We start from the raw sequence: 15,510 nt of genomic DNA, 5'->3' as shown, positions 1-15,510 counted from the left end.
AATTGGAATGAAAAAGAGTTTTTTTTTTTCTGTATATTCAAGGTATAATAATTGAAAACAAAATCTAATGCCGCATTGTTTATGCGTCACGGAAAGTGCGGAAAATTACGTAACGGTAGTGTTTGTTCCATCTTCCACCGGAAGGGGATTCAGTCTGCTATTATTGCTGTTGGGATGATGAAATTTCAATGGAGAAAATGTTATATCCGTTCGTCCGCACTGTCTTAGGAAGAGCTGCAATTTGATGGGGAAAGGAACAAACAGGGAATCAGATTGACATTTTCAATTACTTGTTCCCCAACTCTTTGACGATTTTCAATAGATTCCAAGTGCTATGGTTGTTTCTGTTTTTGATTGAATCAATCGAATCAATGTTTGTCGCCAAAATTTAAACATAAAATATCCAATACTTGTAAAAATAAAAAATTACCACCACTACTTAAATTATAAAAATAATTTTTTCCCATTATTTTAAGATACCTAAAAATAATTTACGTATTTTCCACGAATAAATTCACACTCTGTAACTGACATGTGACCAAGAACATACCTTTCATCCATCCGCATGCTGCTCCGGCTGATGTCACTCCAGGCGGACATCGATCGCGGCCGCTGGAAGAATCGGGACCCACGCCGCGACCCACCGCCGCCCATTCCGATGCTGCTGGCAATGCTATTGGCACTGCCGCCCGGTCCACCGCGTCCGGCACCATCGTACATCTCTGGGGGAAAATTAACATTGCGTAACGCTTTCCAACTGCCACTTGATGGCGAACAACTACTGTTCGACCTTTCCTCAGACATACCCAGTGCACTGTAGCTGATACGAAATTTACTCATTTTTCGCCTACCCCCTGCCGCATCAGAAACACTGAGCCTGCCAACCCGAGATTAACACGGTCCACAGCACGAATCGTCAGCGAATTTATCAAACCAATCAGAAGGGAATTTAGATAGTATTCTCAATTGGAAAATTTGAAATTTAGCATCACTTCTAACAAATTACCACAATTAATTCACACATGACACAAGCGCAGCACTACGAAGCACCAAGTCAGACTACCGTCTTAATTTAGAATTGATTGTCGCCGATCATCCTTCTCTAGCCTCCCCCACTCGGCATGAAGCCGGTTGCAGTTTTCACTATTCGCGTAGTCACCCGCAAAACCGTGGAACAGCCGAGCGTAATCGAAGTTTGGCTGAACATTTCGTTGCTTACTCTTGCTAATTTGTGCATCTGTTCGTGACAACGATAACGACAACGTCGATTGGAAACCTACACCGACTGGAGTAAAAAAGGGAGAAAAAAAATGACATTTCAATTCACCCGAAAGCAATATTCACCCAGCTTAGTTTGATGCAAATGTCGTTGCGCCGGCAACTGCCGCGTAGGAATTTCATACACCAACACACTCTGATGGCTTCTGCTTGACACATTGGCACTTACCTTTTTGACATTTCGAATTAAAAGAAACTTTTTACGTGGAAGGTAAGCTATAAATTGCTAATTTTTTGCCCGGATTCAGGTGCAGATTTTTTCGACAGTAAGATTGGATTCCAATCACGATATGGCGAATGTTGATTCGCCGAATCAGTAGCACAGGACAGGAGAGCAATTCGCGATTTGAATCTGTATCAATAGTGACCGACGGCAAAAGGCCAATTTGCCGCCAATCAAAACCATGCGGCAGTGCGGGATGACGACGCATCCGTGATTTTCACTTGGAAAAAAGCAGGTACGACAGACAGGTGGCACGTATTTGTGCAAAGAATCAACTTTACGAACTAATTTCATTTTTTGTCATATGACTTACATTTTAAGTTTAGTAAAGCGGGCAATGTATGCAGTTTGTGAGGATGCGAAAATGAACGGGAATAGAAGGTGTGACTTTTAGGCTGGACGAGGGAAAATTTTTTCTAAGCCTAAAAGTCACACCTTCTATTCCCGTTCATTTTCGCATCCTCGCAAACTGCATACATTGCCCGCTTTACCAAAGAATCAAGCCTATCAAATAAATAACTCTATTGTAAATTAAAGTGTGATAGCAGCAGAGCAATTTTCACAGGATAAAGCACTCATAAAATTTTCAATAAAACGTAACAAAAAAAAAACGATTCCCATGCGGCTTTCGTGTTCAAATAGCTAATTCTCTCCTCTTAGGAGGAAACAAAACACATAAAAAAGTAACAAACATTTAATAACTGGAAATAGTAAAATATAGAAGAAACAACAGACGTAGTAAAAATCAACAAATAAGTCTGAAACAGGACAGAAATAGGACAGGAGCCGTCCACTTTCACCGCGGACAGAAAAATCGTCCTTTCAGACATCCCTCCACCCCACCGTGAACATTAAAAAAACCTTCTCACAAACAACACAATATCGCATGCTTAGCCTGGGGGCTAATAGCGGTCTCGATCAACTAGATTAGTTGGGAAAATTCGTTATCGATATTGTTTTTGACACATTTTGCATATGTAGGATAAGTACAACGATACACCGTGCCCCAGTGCTAAATCGAGAAAATTTTCAGCTCGAAAAGATCTCGACTGGATCGGGAATCGAACCCAATATCACAACCAATATCAATATCAAGTCTTGCCCTTAGAACTTCTTCAATTACGTAAGAACCAAACTTTAAAGTAACAACTTTTCATCACGAATGCATCTTGACAGTAATGTAGGACATACTAGGAATGAAATATGCAGTCTTTTTGCCACTTTTTTTTTTTCAAGAAATATACACCACATTTGAAGAAACAGACCGCGACCGCGAATATTTCTCGTATTTTCCTGAATATTCGAATTCTTTATCTGTCAATCAAATATCTGAATTCGAAATTCAGAACGCACTTAAAAATTCAGATGCTACGAAAGGTCCTGGACCTGGCAGTATAGCACCAATTTTTCTCAAAAACTTGGCAGAAGAACTATCTACACCTCTACTACACCTCTTTAATATGTCTCTGAAGAATGGAATTTTTCCAGAACTCTGGAAAACCTCATATTTAGTGCCAATTTTCAATTCTGGTGCTAATCTGACATTCGTAATTATCGTGGAATCGCCATTATCTCAAATTATTTGATTCAATAATTGATGAAAAAATCTTTCAGCAAGTAAAAAACCAAATTACAACTCAACAACAAGGCTTTTATAAAGGCCGATCAACTACCACAAATCTTTTGGATCTTTTGGATCATAACTTTCACTTTGACTGCAATGGACAACGGCAACCACGTAGAAGCTCTTTACACGGACTTTAGCAATGCATTTGACAGAATCGACATACCTTTATTGCTCTTCAAGCTCGAAAAATACGGAATTGAAACAAAATTTTTGGCATGGCTGCAGTCATACTTAACAAAACGAACACATATAGTCCGCTTTCAAAATTCCTTTTCGAACCCAATAGAAGTAACTTCCGGGGTTCCTCCAGGTTCTCACCTTGGCCCCTTTTCTTTTTATATTATACGTGAATGACATTTCCTTTCTTCTTAAATCAATACATGTGCTTGTATATGCTGACGACATGAAGCTCTTTAGGTGACATCCATAAATTACGTAACGCAAAGACAAGGACAAGGACCCCCATCCCCCCATATGTAACGAAACGTAACGCCAACACCAACCCCCCCTATAAAAATTACGTAATGCTGTAGAAGAATTTGCTTAATGAAAATGCTCGTTTTTGGAGAGTCTCTTCAGAGATTTTTTGTTACGTAACGCTAATCTTACCCCCCTCCCCCTCCCATATAACAAATCGTAACATTTAAGGATACTCCCCCTCCTTCTATGAGCGTTACGTAATTTATGGATGCCGCCTTATAGAAATATTCAATGCAGAAGACTGCGAAATATTCCAGAATGAAATTGATGTACTCTACACTTGGTGCAACAAAAGTCTATTGCAGCTCAACATTAAAATATGTATTTCAATAGCCTTCAGCAGAAAAACACTAACACCACCAACAGACATTTTCTTAGGAAACCAACCAGTAGAAAAATGCAAAATCGTAAAGGACCTAAGCGTAGTCTTAGACTCCAAACTTAAATTCATAGAACATTTTAACGCAACAATCAACAAAACAAATAGTATGCTGGGCTTTAAAAAACGCTTCGGCCATAATTTTCAACACCCATATACAATCAAACTGTTATATATAACATACGTCCGACCAATTCTGGAATACTGTAGCATTGTATGGAATCCCTATATTGTAACACATGAAGAACGCATTGGATCTGTCCAAAAACAATTTCTTTTGTACGCGCTTCGTAAGCTAAATTGGACAGCATTTCCCTTACCATTTTATGAAGCACGCTGCATGCTTATGGACATACAAGCACTTAAAGAACGCTGCGAACTTTCAATGCTTTATTTTATCAATGACATTATTTCTCAACGCGTGCAATCTTCTAAATTATTATCGCAACTAAATCATTATGCACCCAGTCTTAAATTAAGAATTTGTAAAATATTTTCGGAAAACTCTCACAGAACTCACTACTCAAAAAATGGCCCAATAAATCGCATGACGAGTCACTATAACTCAGTGCAACAATTTTTTGCCTTGGCTTCTATGTATGATTTTTTGATGAAGATTGGTGCGAAAAAAAATTTCCCGGAGGTTGAACATATTTCAACTTAAGGGGTAACAATGGCGCCATTCTGAATTTTTGAGAAACTGGAAATTTTTGATGTTTTTTCGACGCCATTTTATTTTTAGACCAAATATCAAAATTCTAAGAGTTTGACCACATATTAGCATCTTTTTACCCATCTTTTGAAAAAAAAAACATATTTCACAAAGCTAAATACGATTATTTCTGAGCAATAATGGCAATTTGCTAATATCTTAAAGTGGTAGTCAAATTATATCTTATTTTGAGTAAAAAAGTCTCCAGAAATCAAACCCAAAAACTACTGACTGCTGGAAATAATGTATAGAATATAAGACAACATTGTATTATTTTAACTGTAGTACATTTGCTTGACGAAATAAATAAATAAATAAATAAATAAACAAATAAATAAATAAATTATAGTAACCTTTTTCGGGCTCCAATCATTTCAAACAATGTAATGGTAAACATTTCAAAGAATGTGGGAGGAAAACGGTTACCGCTACATCCGTCCCCACTCCAATATGCTGTGAGTCTTCTTGAAGATGAAGATTTACATCGGCCTGTCTTGGTGTGTATCAAAATCTAAGCACGTGGAAATCCTGCTCCCGGTTGGGGTCATCATAAACACCGTGGTGGAATCTGGAATATCTTACCTAAGAGATAAAAACTGAGGTGAGTTTTCTTGTTCGAAAGTCTCTAGAGCGCATACCAAATATACATTACATATACATTGCTTCAGATCGTTTATATCTTCTTTTCCCTTAGTTTCCGTTACTAGCCATAACGCAGCTTTAAGTTTTTAATTTTTTTCGCCAATGTGATATGATAGCACTTCGTCCGAGTCTTTGAGTGTTAGTTTCATTCCATATACCAGAACTTGTTTTAGCCAATTCCATATTATACTAGAGATATCACATTTTTTATCAAGTGGCTTAGGGTTTCTTCTGAAGAACACTTTTCACACAAACTAGATTCTATACCTCTTATCCGATAGTTATATAATTTTTCTTATGTATGGCAATACCTTCAAATATGCTAAAAAAAAGTGCATTTACCCTTTGATGACAGAAAATTTTTGTTATGATTCTCTAGTATTTTCTCCCATAGAGGATTTGGCATGTCGTCTTGTACTTTACATGAAATATTCAATTCAGCAATAAAAGAATTTTAAATAGCTTGACTAGTATTAAGACGGTTGTTTTGTTTAACTTCGTGTGCTACAGTGATCCATTTTCTCATATTCCTAGTTAAACTTTTGTTTTTTGTTTGCTGTAGCATAAATGTGTCTTGAAAGGTGTTATTATTTTTTTTTGAGCAATCAGAATATTTTTGATAAATAAAGCTTTGGCTTTAGATTCAATATCGATTAGAGCAAGACCTCCTTTAAAAACAGGAAGGTAAAGTTCATTTCTAGGTACTTTTTAAATGTATCCTTTCCAGAGATATCTACCTGAAATTGATTTCAGAGCAGCTATGTGCTTGTTGTTGGGTGGAAACACTTAACAAATGTACCAGAGCTTGGAAAAGATACAGGTAATCCGCAGCCACGTTTTTTGAAATATGTCAAGATTCCTCCGGTTGTGTAATGCAATTTGTAATTTAATATCGTTAATGTTTTTTTCATAATTAATGTCTATCAATCTGTCACTCTTATTCCGCTCGGTTGTGGTGTGAGCAGCAAGTGTGTTAATTTTTTTTTTTTTTGAGAGTGGTAGAAGCACAGCACAAAGCAGAAGAACGAATTGTGGTGCAAAACATTCATACACGCAGCGCTCATGTTGGAGCAAAAAGGCGTGGTGAATTTTACCTCCGCTCATTTGTAGTCATTATTAAAAGAGAATAAGGAAATTGACGAGAAAATGCACTTTTATCGAAAATGGAAGGGTCTAATGGAGCGAGGAGTGGTACAATCGGCACTAAATCAGGGATTTTTGCATAGTGGCCCTATATGAATGATTCTCTAAATCTCTAAATCTGATCTAAATCTGAGAAGGTCGTTGATATTAGGTAGGCACAGTTGAGATGAAATGGCCCACATTTTGAACGTTTTTTTTGTCCCATATTGTTCAAATCTTAAATTAATGGCTGAACCAAGAAATTCGTTCCATTCACGCCTGTTAACTTCTTGAATACCTTAATTCATTTTCATGTCGCATCGCCTCGTCTCGCCTTTTTTGTCTCGGTAACTTTCATATTTTGTATATAGGGTAGGGAACATATTCAAAGCAGCGAATTGAGACGAAATACTCCAAATGTATGGGGTGATATTCAAACAAAAGTATATCAATCTGTTGTCGGATCCAAAACTAAGTTTGCAAACTTTACCAATAATCATTTAAAGTTACCAACCGAGGGACAGTATTTCAATCACCCCGAACCTATTTTAAGTAGTTTTCATCTGTGTCGCAGGTGGTTTTTTTCAGCACCCGAATCATCGTTTTGATTGATGTTTGTTCACAGATTTCTTCGTGATTTCGGTATTCACATATATTCGTAAGACAGCTAGACAATCAAAGTTTTCAGCTCCATCATTAAAATTGTCGATATTGATCAAAATTCAGGAGTTTGAGGCCTGTTTTCTGCGACTGATTAAAATAGGTGCCACTGTTTAAGCCGTACCTCACTCTAGTGTTTTCATATTTTTTCACATTCTATTTATTCTTTCGTGCTCTGATTGCCTCCCGACTATGGACTTTTTTAAAATCGCATCGTTTGAATAACCCATTCTAATTGCTAGGTTATTTCACAAACCAAACTAACAACTTTTCTGAGAGGTTTAAACCCTAACGCGATATAGCACCTCTTTGAAATTGATTTGAGTGACATGCGATTTAAAAAACTTTACACTGAAATGAGTATTTCTCGCTGAAACCGTGCGGTGTACGTTGAATATTTTGAAACTCAGCTTGGAAAATAGGTTCAATTGATTGGTTAACACTGATGCTCACCTATTTGTTTCTTGCATCTTATAGCATTTTTTCTCAGCTTTCCAATGCTGGTCTCAGATCGAAAATCGGTAGTTGCAAACACGATTAAAATTGCATTTTTCTGATATAATCCAAGATAGCGCCAAATTCAAAATGGCGGCCTAAATTCTGATCACTTCAAATGAAAGACCTATCATTCCTATTTACAGAAAAGTGCTACTTGTAGTACTTTACATAACGAATTTAGAGATATAGCTCAAATAATACATCAAGAATTGCTAAAACTTCAACTTTTCTGAAAACTGTTCTGCCCCTTGGTGACCAAGGCACAGTGAGGAATCGCTGGCCATCAGCCAAAAAAAAATTTTCGTTAGCTGTTTCATAATATTTTTTCTTTATTGCTATAACATTCAAGTGTCTAAATCCAAAATTTGGGCGCAATAACATGAAATCTGAATTTTTTATGACTTTTCAAAGCTTGGCGACTGACGTTTTTTGTCTTTTTTTGAAAAACATTAATTTGAAACGCTCTGTAGCTTCAACGATAGCTTGGATTTTTTTGATGTCAAAGGAAAAGTTGTTTTAAATATCGTGCAAAACAAACCCTTTTCATTAGATATTATAAAAGTTGGTCAAAGTAGGCCTGACACTAGAAAAAATTCAAAAAACGTGATTTTTTGTAGAAAAGTAGCTTAAAAGTTTAGTTGCCGCAGTTTTCCACGGTTGTGACTGCATTCAAAATTTAGTTAAAAACGTAAGCATTCAAATGCATACTGTCCGCTGTAGCGCAAAACTGCGCAAATTGTCACTTTAGTGAATAAAGCGATAGCAGTTTTTTTTAGTTTTTATTTTTGAAGTTGAAATTTCATCCAGGATTAATTTTAATCATAACCATGATCAATCATAATCAAAATTTATGATATCGTACTCAATCCGTAAGGATAAAATATATATTCGGGCAAAAATCACAAAATTTATCAATGAAAAGTTATAAAATAAGTGTTAAACAAGAAAACAGTAAACAATTTTTTATGAAATTTTATTTATGTCAAACTTTATCACTTTTTGCAAATTTGAAACAATATTAAAAACATTCAGCCCTTTTCAATTAATGATCGTGAAGTTCGCTAAACTGATTGAAGTGTCAAATATCTACCAAGTCTTCGGTTAACATTCACGCATACACTCTCATTTTTTTTTTTTTTTTTTGTATGCCTGAAGGGCATTGGGTAGAAAGCGCCACTGCGACAGGAATGTTTGTCTTTTGTGGCTGAATACACTCTCATACCTAGAGATCGGCTGGAAGATTATTTCCTCAGCGATTCGTCGTCAGTTTACTGAGTGATATACACAGTGAAAGACTGCGGAAAAATGAGCTCTTGTCGAGCTGGTACGTCTGGACACTACAATGGCGCAGCCAGAAACGCTCCCAAAAAGTAAGTATATGTATTTTTTGAACTCTGAGCGGTTCAAATTACCTTTATATAGGTAAATTCCGTTTCCATCGTGCGGATAATTGGTGAACTCTGGGCGGTTCAACTCCGGAATTACCCATGAACGGGTTAAATAAAAAAAAAAGAACTCTGAGCGGTTCTGTAGTAGATTTACCTTCGAGTGGGTAAAAAATTTCAATGCTGCCTTTGAGCGGGAACATTTGTTCAAATAAAAATGGACTTTGGAGCAGTCCAGAGAAAATTTGACACACACTCATACAACTACTCTCACCTCGGTGAAATAGTTGTTTGATTAAAAAATAAGGTTTAAGCTGCGCGATGCAGAGCAATATGAGTAATAGCATACATTATCCTTGTGTGGGTAAATTTGTTTTGCGTCCTCATCTCTAGCTGACTAGTGTTTTTCGTGCTTACCATTGGATTTCATTAACAGCAATTTTCGAATGCATTCTAGGAAATCCACAGGCCAAGCAGCGAAGAGAGAGAAGCAGTTATTGGAAGCTTTGGAGCTTGAAAAAAAAAAAACGGAGTGCAGCTCTATCGACGAAGCTAAAAAAAGCTCGTGCTGATAAGAAGCAGCTGGAAGCAAATTTGGAAGACGGTGGCAGTGTTTTTTTCCGTGGCCATTCCACGCTTCGCGAGGATTTTAGCACCAGTCAAAACGAGTCGATGTTATTGACCTCAATGTCATTCGCATCTATGAATATTCCTGAATGCAAACCCGATGATGGGGAGCAGGATATCGACAAGAATTCATATGAGCAGTGGAAAAGACTCCTCGAGGCTTCAATGAACTTAGTCGGAGTAACAGAAGAATCCATGAAATTCAACGTCTTCAAGATTAAGGCTGGTCGCAAACTATTGGAGATTTTTGAGGGTACCATTTCTTCGCCATCGATGCCAGGTGAAGCTCAGTCGCCGTACTCAAATGCTATTCGCCGTCTGGATGGATACTTCGGATCTCGTGATTACGTACTGCTACAACGCCAAAAACTTCGATCGACCTTTCAAAAACCCGATGAAAGTGATATGTGTACGGTGAGGAACAATTATTGGAAAACGTTGCGGATGTTTTGCAACATCACGCTCTGAACATTCAGGTTCGCAAAGCAGGACGAAAAATCAGCCGTAAAGGCGGTTCGCTCGCCGATTTGATGATCAAAATTCGTGCTTGTGAGGCCGAACAACTAAACGAAGAGATTTTTGCCAAGAACCATCGCCAGGATAAGCAAGCTAGCATCGCCGCTGTAGGTCGCGCTCATCCGTTTCAAGGTAGAAGTTCACACGATCAGAGACCTAGATTAATTGGACCTCCAAGTCGAGTTACTACTGAACGCCGTGGGAATGATGTACGGAACAGCGGTAGCCGATGTTAGCGGTGCACCAGCTACAATCACACACACGACGACTGCCATGCTAAGCTCAAGATTTGTCGCAACTGTAAAGTGCAGGGTCATATCGAAAGGGCATGCACCCAGATGCCAGGACAGAGCTCACTTCCATTCAAACGTCGTGCTGATGAAAACGTTGCCCCCGGGCCGAAGCGGGTTGCTGTAGTATCAACGGAGGAGGAAGATGTAAAGGAAGCAGTAAGTGACCATGAATAAATTAGATCAGGTTTACTATATCTTCAGTACTCACCAACACATATTTATCTTAATTTCATCAACTGTTTTCTGCTTTAGTTACATGAATATCTGAATTAAAATAAACTAATGAACTCTAACTAAATGTTCTAAAGCTTTATCTGCTTCTTTTTTTTGCCACAAAAAAACGGTTAAATATTACTCTGGAATCTTTGTGAAGCTTAAAGAAAATTACAACCTTCAGGTATATTGTAGCAGCATCTATTTGCTTTTAGGCTATCGAGTCCGTTAACAAACTGGATGTTTTTGATGATAGCAACGGCATTATCGTAGGCTATATTGCAAAGGTTCCTGTTGTGTTTCTCATCGATTCTGGATCCGAGGTTAACACAGTCAACGAAGAAGTTTTCGGCAAATTGACGAGTTCCGAGAATTTCAAAAAATCGATTTTTAACATTTCGAATGGTACAGATAGACCTCTTAGAGCGTATGCTTCCTCAAAGAATATTGAGGTGTGTGCTACGTTTGTTGCCGAGTTGCACATAACGGAAGATCGCCCGTGCTTCATGAAGAAGTTTTACGTGGTGCCAAATGCTAGAGCACTTCTAAGTAGAGGCACGGCTATCAGGTACAGTTTGCGAATCCCTTTTATGATATGATAATACTAATTTGGCTGTGATGCACTCGTATAGGTATAGCGTTCTGCAAATTGGTCTGAAAGTTTCTGTTGTTAAGGATTTTTCTGTTGAAATCGGAAAATTGATCCCCGGTGAAATATTTGTATTAACGCCGTCATCAGAGTTCCCGAAGTTTGCTGTGCCGCCTGTCATGCTTTCTTATGATCAGTCCAAACCTCCTTCAAGGATCATTTTCACTCACATTCCTCCAGCATTCAAACTTGAGACCGAGCGAAGATTGACCTCATAACATCTGGCATAATAGAACAGGTTTCCGAGGAGATGGACAAGTCATTCTGCTCGTCGTTACTCGTTGTACCTAAGGGCAAGGCGGACATTCGGCTGGTAGTCGACCTCCGCGGGCCAAACAAATGTATAGTAAGAACACCGTTTAGAATGCCGACAATCGATGAGATTTTTAGAGATCTCAAAGGTGCGCAGTGGTTTTCAACGATCGATCTGTCTAGTGCTTTTTTCACGTTGAAATCCATGAAAAATCGCGACATTTAACAAATTTCTTCGCTGGGGATACAATGTTTCGGTTCAAGCGTTTACCGTTCGGGCTGTGCAATGCTCCCGATATTTTCAAGGAGATTGTTCAAACTACCATCTTGTCCGGATGTAAAGGAGTCCGGAATTACCTAGACGATTTTTTGGTCTACGGAAAAACAAAAATGGAGCATGATGCAAATCTTAAATGCGTATTGGATCGGTTAGCGGAGCATAATGTAAGGATCAACAAAGAAAAATGTGTGTTTGGCCAACAGACCGTCAAGTTCCTGGGATACTCCATATCTCACGATGGTTTGCGGGTGCAGGAAGATAAGATGAAAGCGGTAAGAGAGTTTCGACGTCCGCGGTCACAACTAGAGGTTAAGAGTTTTTTGGGTTTGGTGACCTTTTCTGAACGATTTATCCTTCATAGAGCTGAAAAAACGGTTAATCTACGAAATCTGGCCAAATCTGAAGTTTTTTATTGGCGAGACGAGGAGGAAAAAGAGTTTAAATTCCTACAAAATGACGCTCTTCAAACAATCAGCAAGCTTGGTTTCTTCAGTCATGAAGACGAAACGGAGTTATACGTCGATGCATCCCTCGTTGGCCTCGGAGCCGTCCCAGTTCAGTTTGATAGCTGTTCTGTCCCAAGAATCATATCGTGCGCATCAAAGGCGCTTTCCGAAACCGAGAAGAAATATCCTCAGACCCAAAAGGAGGCCTTAGCGATGGTCTGGGGTATCGAAAGATTTTCTCTCTATTTAACTGGGAAATCTTTTACTGTAAGGACGGACTCTGAGGCGAACGAGTTCATCTTTGGCGGTAGGTACAGGTGTGGAAAACGTGCCGTAACTCGTGCTGATACCTGGGCGCTAAGACTGCAGTCGTACGATTTTTCGGTAAAGCGTATACCAGGACATCTCAACATTGCAGACGTTCTATCGCGTTTGATAGCTGAAACACAAAAAGACGATTCTTTCGATGAGGAATTTGATAAACATATTTTGTACGCCATCGACGGCGGGCTCATGGATATTTCATGGAAAGACATTCAGTTGGCGGCAGAAGCGGATACGGAACAACAGGAGATTAGATGTGCTATCAGTTCTATGTACTGGCCAGAAAACTTGCGGCGTTATGAAGCCCAAGCGAAATTCCTTCGTACCCTAGGGCCCATTATTTTTAAGGTTCGGGAGAGTTACTCGTTGCAGTGGACACCTATTCGAGATATCTTTTTGCAGTCGAGATAAAAACGATCGATGCGAGATGCACCAACGAGGCGTTGTGCAAAGTTTTCTGTACTTGGGGTCTGCCTCTGATTTTGCAGAGTGACAACGGTCCGCCTTTCCAAAGACAGGAATTTATCAACTATTGGCAGGATAAAGGGGTCAAGGTGAGGAAGTCCATTCCACTCCATCCCCAATCGAACGGCGCCATCGAGCGCCAGAACCAAGGCATAATCAAAGCTCTCGCCAGTGCGAAGCAGGATAACAGAAATTGGAGAGTGGCTCTTGAAGATTACGTTCACTCTCATAATACGCTAAAGCCTCACTCAAGACTGGGAATCACTCCATTCGAGTTGATGATGGGTTGGAAATATAGGGGCACATTTCCGTGCCTCTGGGAGTCAAACGTCAGGTCACAGGAAGTAGATAGAGACGAAGTGCGTGAAAAAGATTCACTAGCTAAGCTTATGAGCAAGAAGTACGCTGATCAGCATCGTGGGTCAAAGATGTCGGATATTGTCGTCGGAGACAGAGTTGTGGTTGCAGTGGCGAAACGGAACAAGATGGATCCTACATTCTCTAGGGAGAGATACACAGTACTCGTGAGAGAAGGGGCAAAAGTGATTATTATCAGTGATAGAGGAGTACAATACACGCGCAATATCCGGGACATAAAGTTGGCAGCAGATTCTGGTAACAATGAAAATGACCAGGATTCAGATGAGCAGCACGATGGAGTTGAAGATCAAGGACCACAACTCACTGATATTTCTATTGATTTCCCTAATGACTCTAAAGTACAGAAAGAAGCTCGCGACAAAGTAAAGGAAGAACATTTCAAACGAAAGTCAAAAAGAGTTTCACGAAAGCCAGATCGTTTTAAAGATATGTTCCTATATCGCGTTTATCAATGAAGAGTAGGAGAGAAAGAGGATGTAGGGGATACGGGTTACATAAAATAAATATTCAGATTAAAAAATAAATTTATGTTATTTCATACTACATTACAAGCATATTATATCCAGAATCCTGCGGTTATACTGCTAACATTATCTCAATGTTTGGAATACTGTGGGTAGACTGTATCTACCAAGTCTTCGGTTGACATTCACGCATACACTCTCATACCTAGAGATCGGCTGGAAGATTATTTCCTCAGCGATTCGTCGTTTACTGAGTGATTTACACAGTGAAAGACTGCGGAAAAATGAGCTCTTGTCGAGCTGGTACGTCTGGATACTACAGTCTTTTTTTCTCTATTTCTAATAACTATGCGCATTTATATCAAATTTGAAAGACCTTGTGCACCTAGTGACCTAGTTTCAGCGAGAATTGCTCAAATGACGAAATGATATAAATTCTAAAAAATTGGAGGCTCCTGTGTAAAATTTGGTTGTGGAATGAAATCTAGCAGGGAAAAATTAGCGCTCTCATAGGTCATCCGTTCATCGTTTCCAGTCTTGTACAATGTTTCATGGTATAGTGACGATTTCGATTCGGGTGCCTGACGTATTAGCTAAGTTCTCGCCAACGGTTTGACACGTAAGTGATTTGATTGTGGTGTCAAATACTTTTCTCATTTTGTTCAGAGAAAATGGTGGCTGAAGCGCATCGAGAGTCGAAGAAAGTTTACAGGAAAGTTGCTTATATTGAACGTGCCGTGATTACTGTTATCGCTTTAAAAATGGTAATTTCGATGTTGACGACTGTCCGCGTGAAGGAAGGAACTGTAGCAACTGCTCAATGGGAATCCATGCCAAACGCAGGAACAGCTTGCTTCAGTACTAGGAGTTATCTGCCAGGTCATTTACTTTCATACTTTACACAATACGTTCCAAAATAAAACTTTTTAAAGATTTTTTTTATCGTTTTATCAGAAAAATAACAGAACTTAGTTGCGCACCTAATAGTTTACGATCTGACCTCAAAGGTGGCGCTACGATCCCAACTTTTTTCTCTTACACTCCATAGTTTTGAAAGAGAAAATGAAATTTTATAAAACTTTCTAAAGGATACAAAATTTCTAACAGGAAAAAATCTGGAAAGAATTTTAATAAATGCTCGTCAAACCCATTTTCATTAAATTTGGTCACACAATAGAAAAGCAACTCTAAACGGATTGCTTTCGATCGAAATGTAGACAAATGTTGATTTTTGTGTTTTTGTACATGCTATGGGCTTGAGCTTGACGCCCACACATTTCAGAGTTATTCTTCCGTGATGGATCTGAGCTAATGAAATTGCTATTTGGAGTTTCCCATCTCTAATAGACATTGACTCAGTAGATTTTTGTATAAATTAATAACGACGCCGGCTACGTCCTAACGGTCGGTTAGGGAAAAAAGGAGGAGCTATAACAATCGTTGTTGTCAGAGATCAAGTTTACCCCTGCATCTCCAACAACTGTGATGAAAAGGAAGAAATGTGTCACCGCGGGATTTTTATACTTTTACCTTTCCTTCTACGCATTTACTACTGTTATTTTTTACCGAGCCTCATAAGTCACTCGCAACTAGT

General features: G+C 38.8%; 1 protein-coding gene across 10 annotated transcripts in view; it reads right to left on the bottom strand.

Moving 5' to 3' along the window:
* LOC129721272 (potassium channel subfamily T member 2) overlaps positions 1–15,510 on the bottom strand; it is a 705,817-nt gene that overhangs the window by 504,607 nt on the left and 185,700 nt on the right. For 8 of the 10 annotated variants that reach the window (XM_055673634.1, XM_055673639.1, XM_055673644.1 and 5 more), the window contains exon 2: positions 551–1,285. The exons of 1 other annotated variant lie outside the window; for it this stretch is intronic. In XM_055673634.1, the coding sequence (XP_055529609.1) occupies positions 551–840 (290 nt within the window). In that variant the 5' untranslated portion in view covers positions 841–1,285. The remainder of the gene's footprint in view (positions 1–550; positions 1,286–15,510) is intronic. One more of the 10 variants, XM_055673641.1, reaches the window with a different exon arrangement.

The sequence above is a fragment of the Wyeomyia smithii genome, chromosome 2 (assembly GCF_029784165.1).
Source record: "Wyeomyia smithii strain HCP4-BCI-WySm-NY-G18 chromosome 2, ASM2978416v1, whole genome shotgun sequence".
Lineage (NCBI taxonomy): Eukaryota > Metazoa > Arthropoda > Insecta > Diptera > Culicidae > Wyeomyia > Wyeomyia smithii.
Note: the sequence above shows the minus strand (reverse complement) of the source record. Positions and strands in the feature narration are given on the sequence as shown.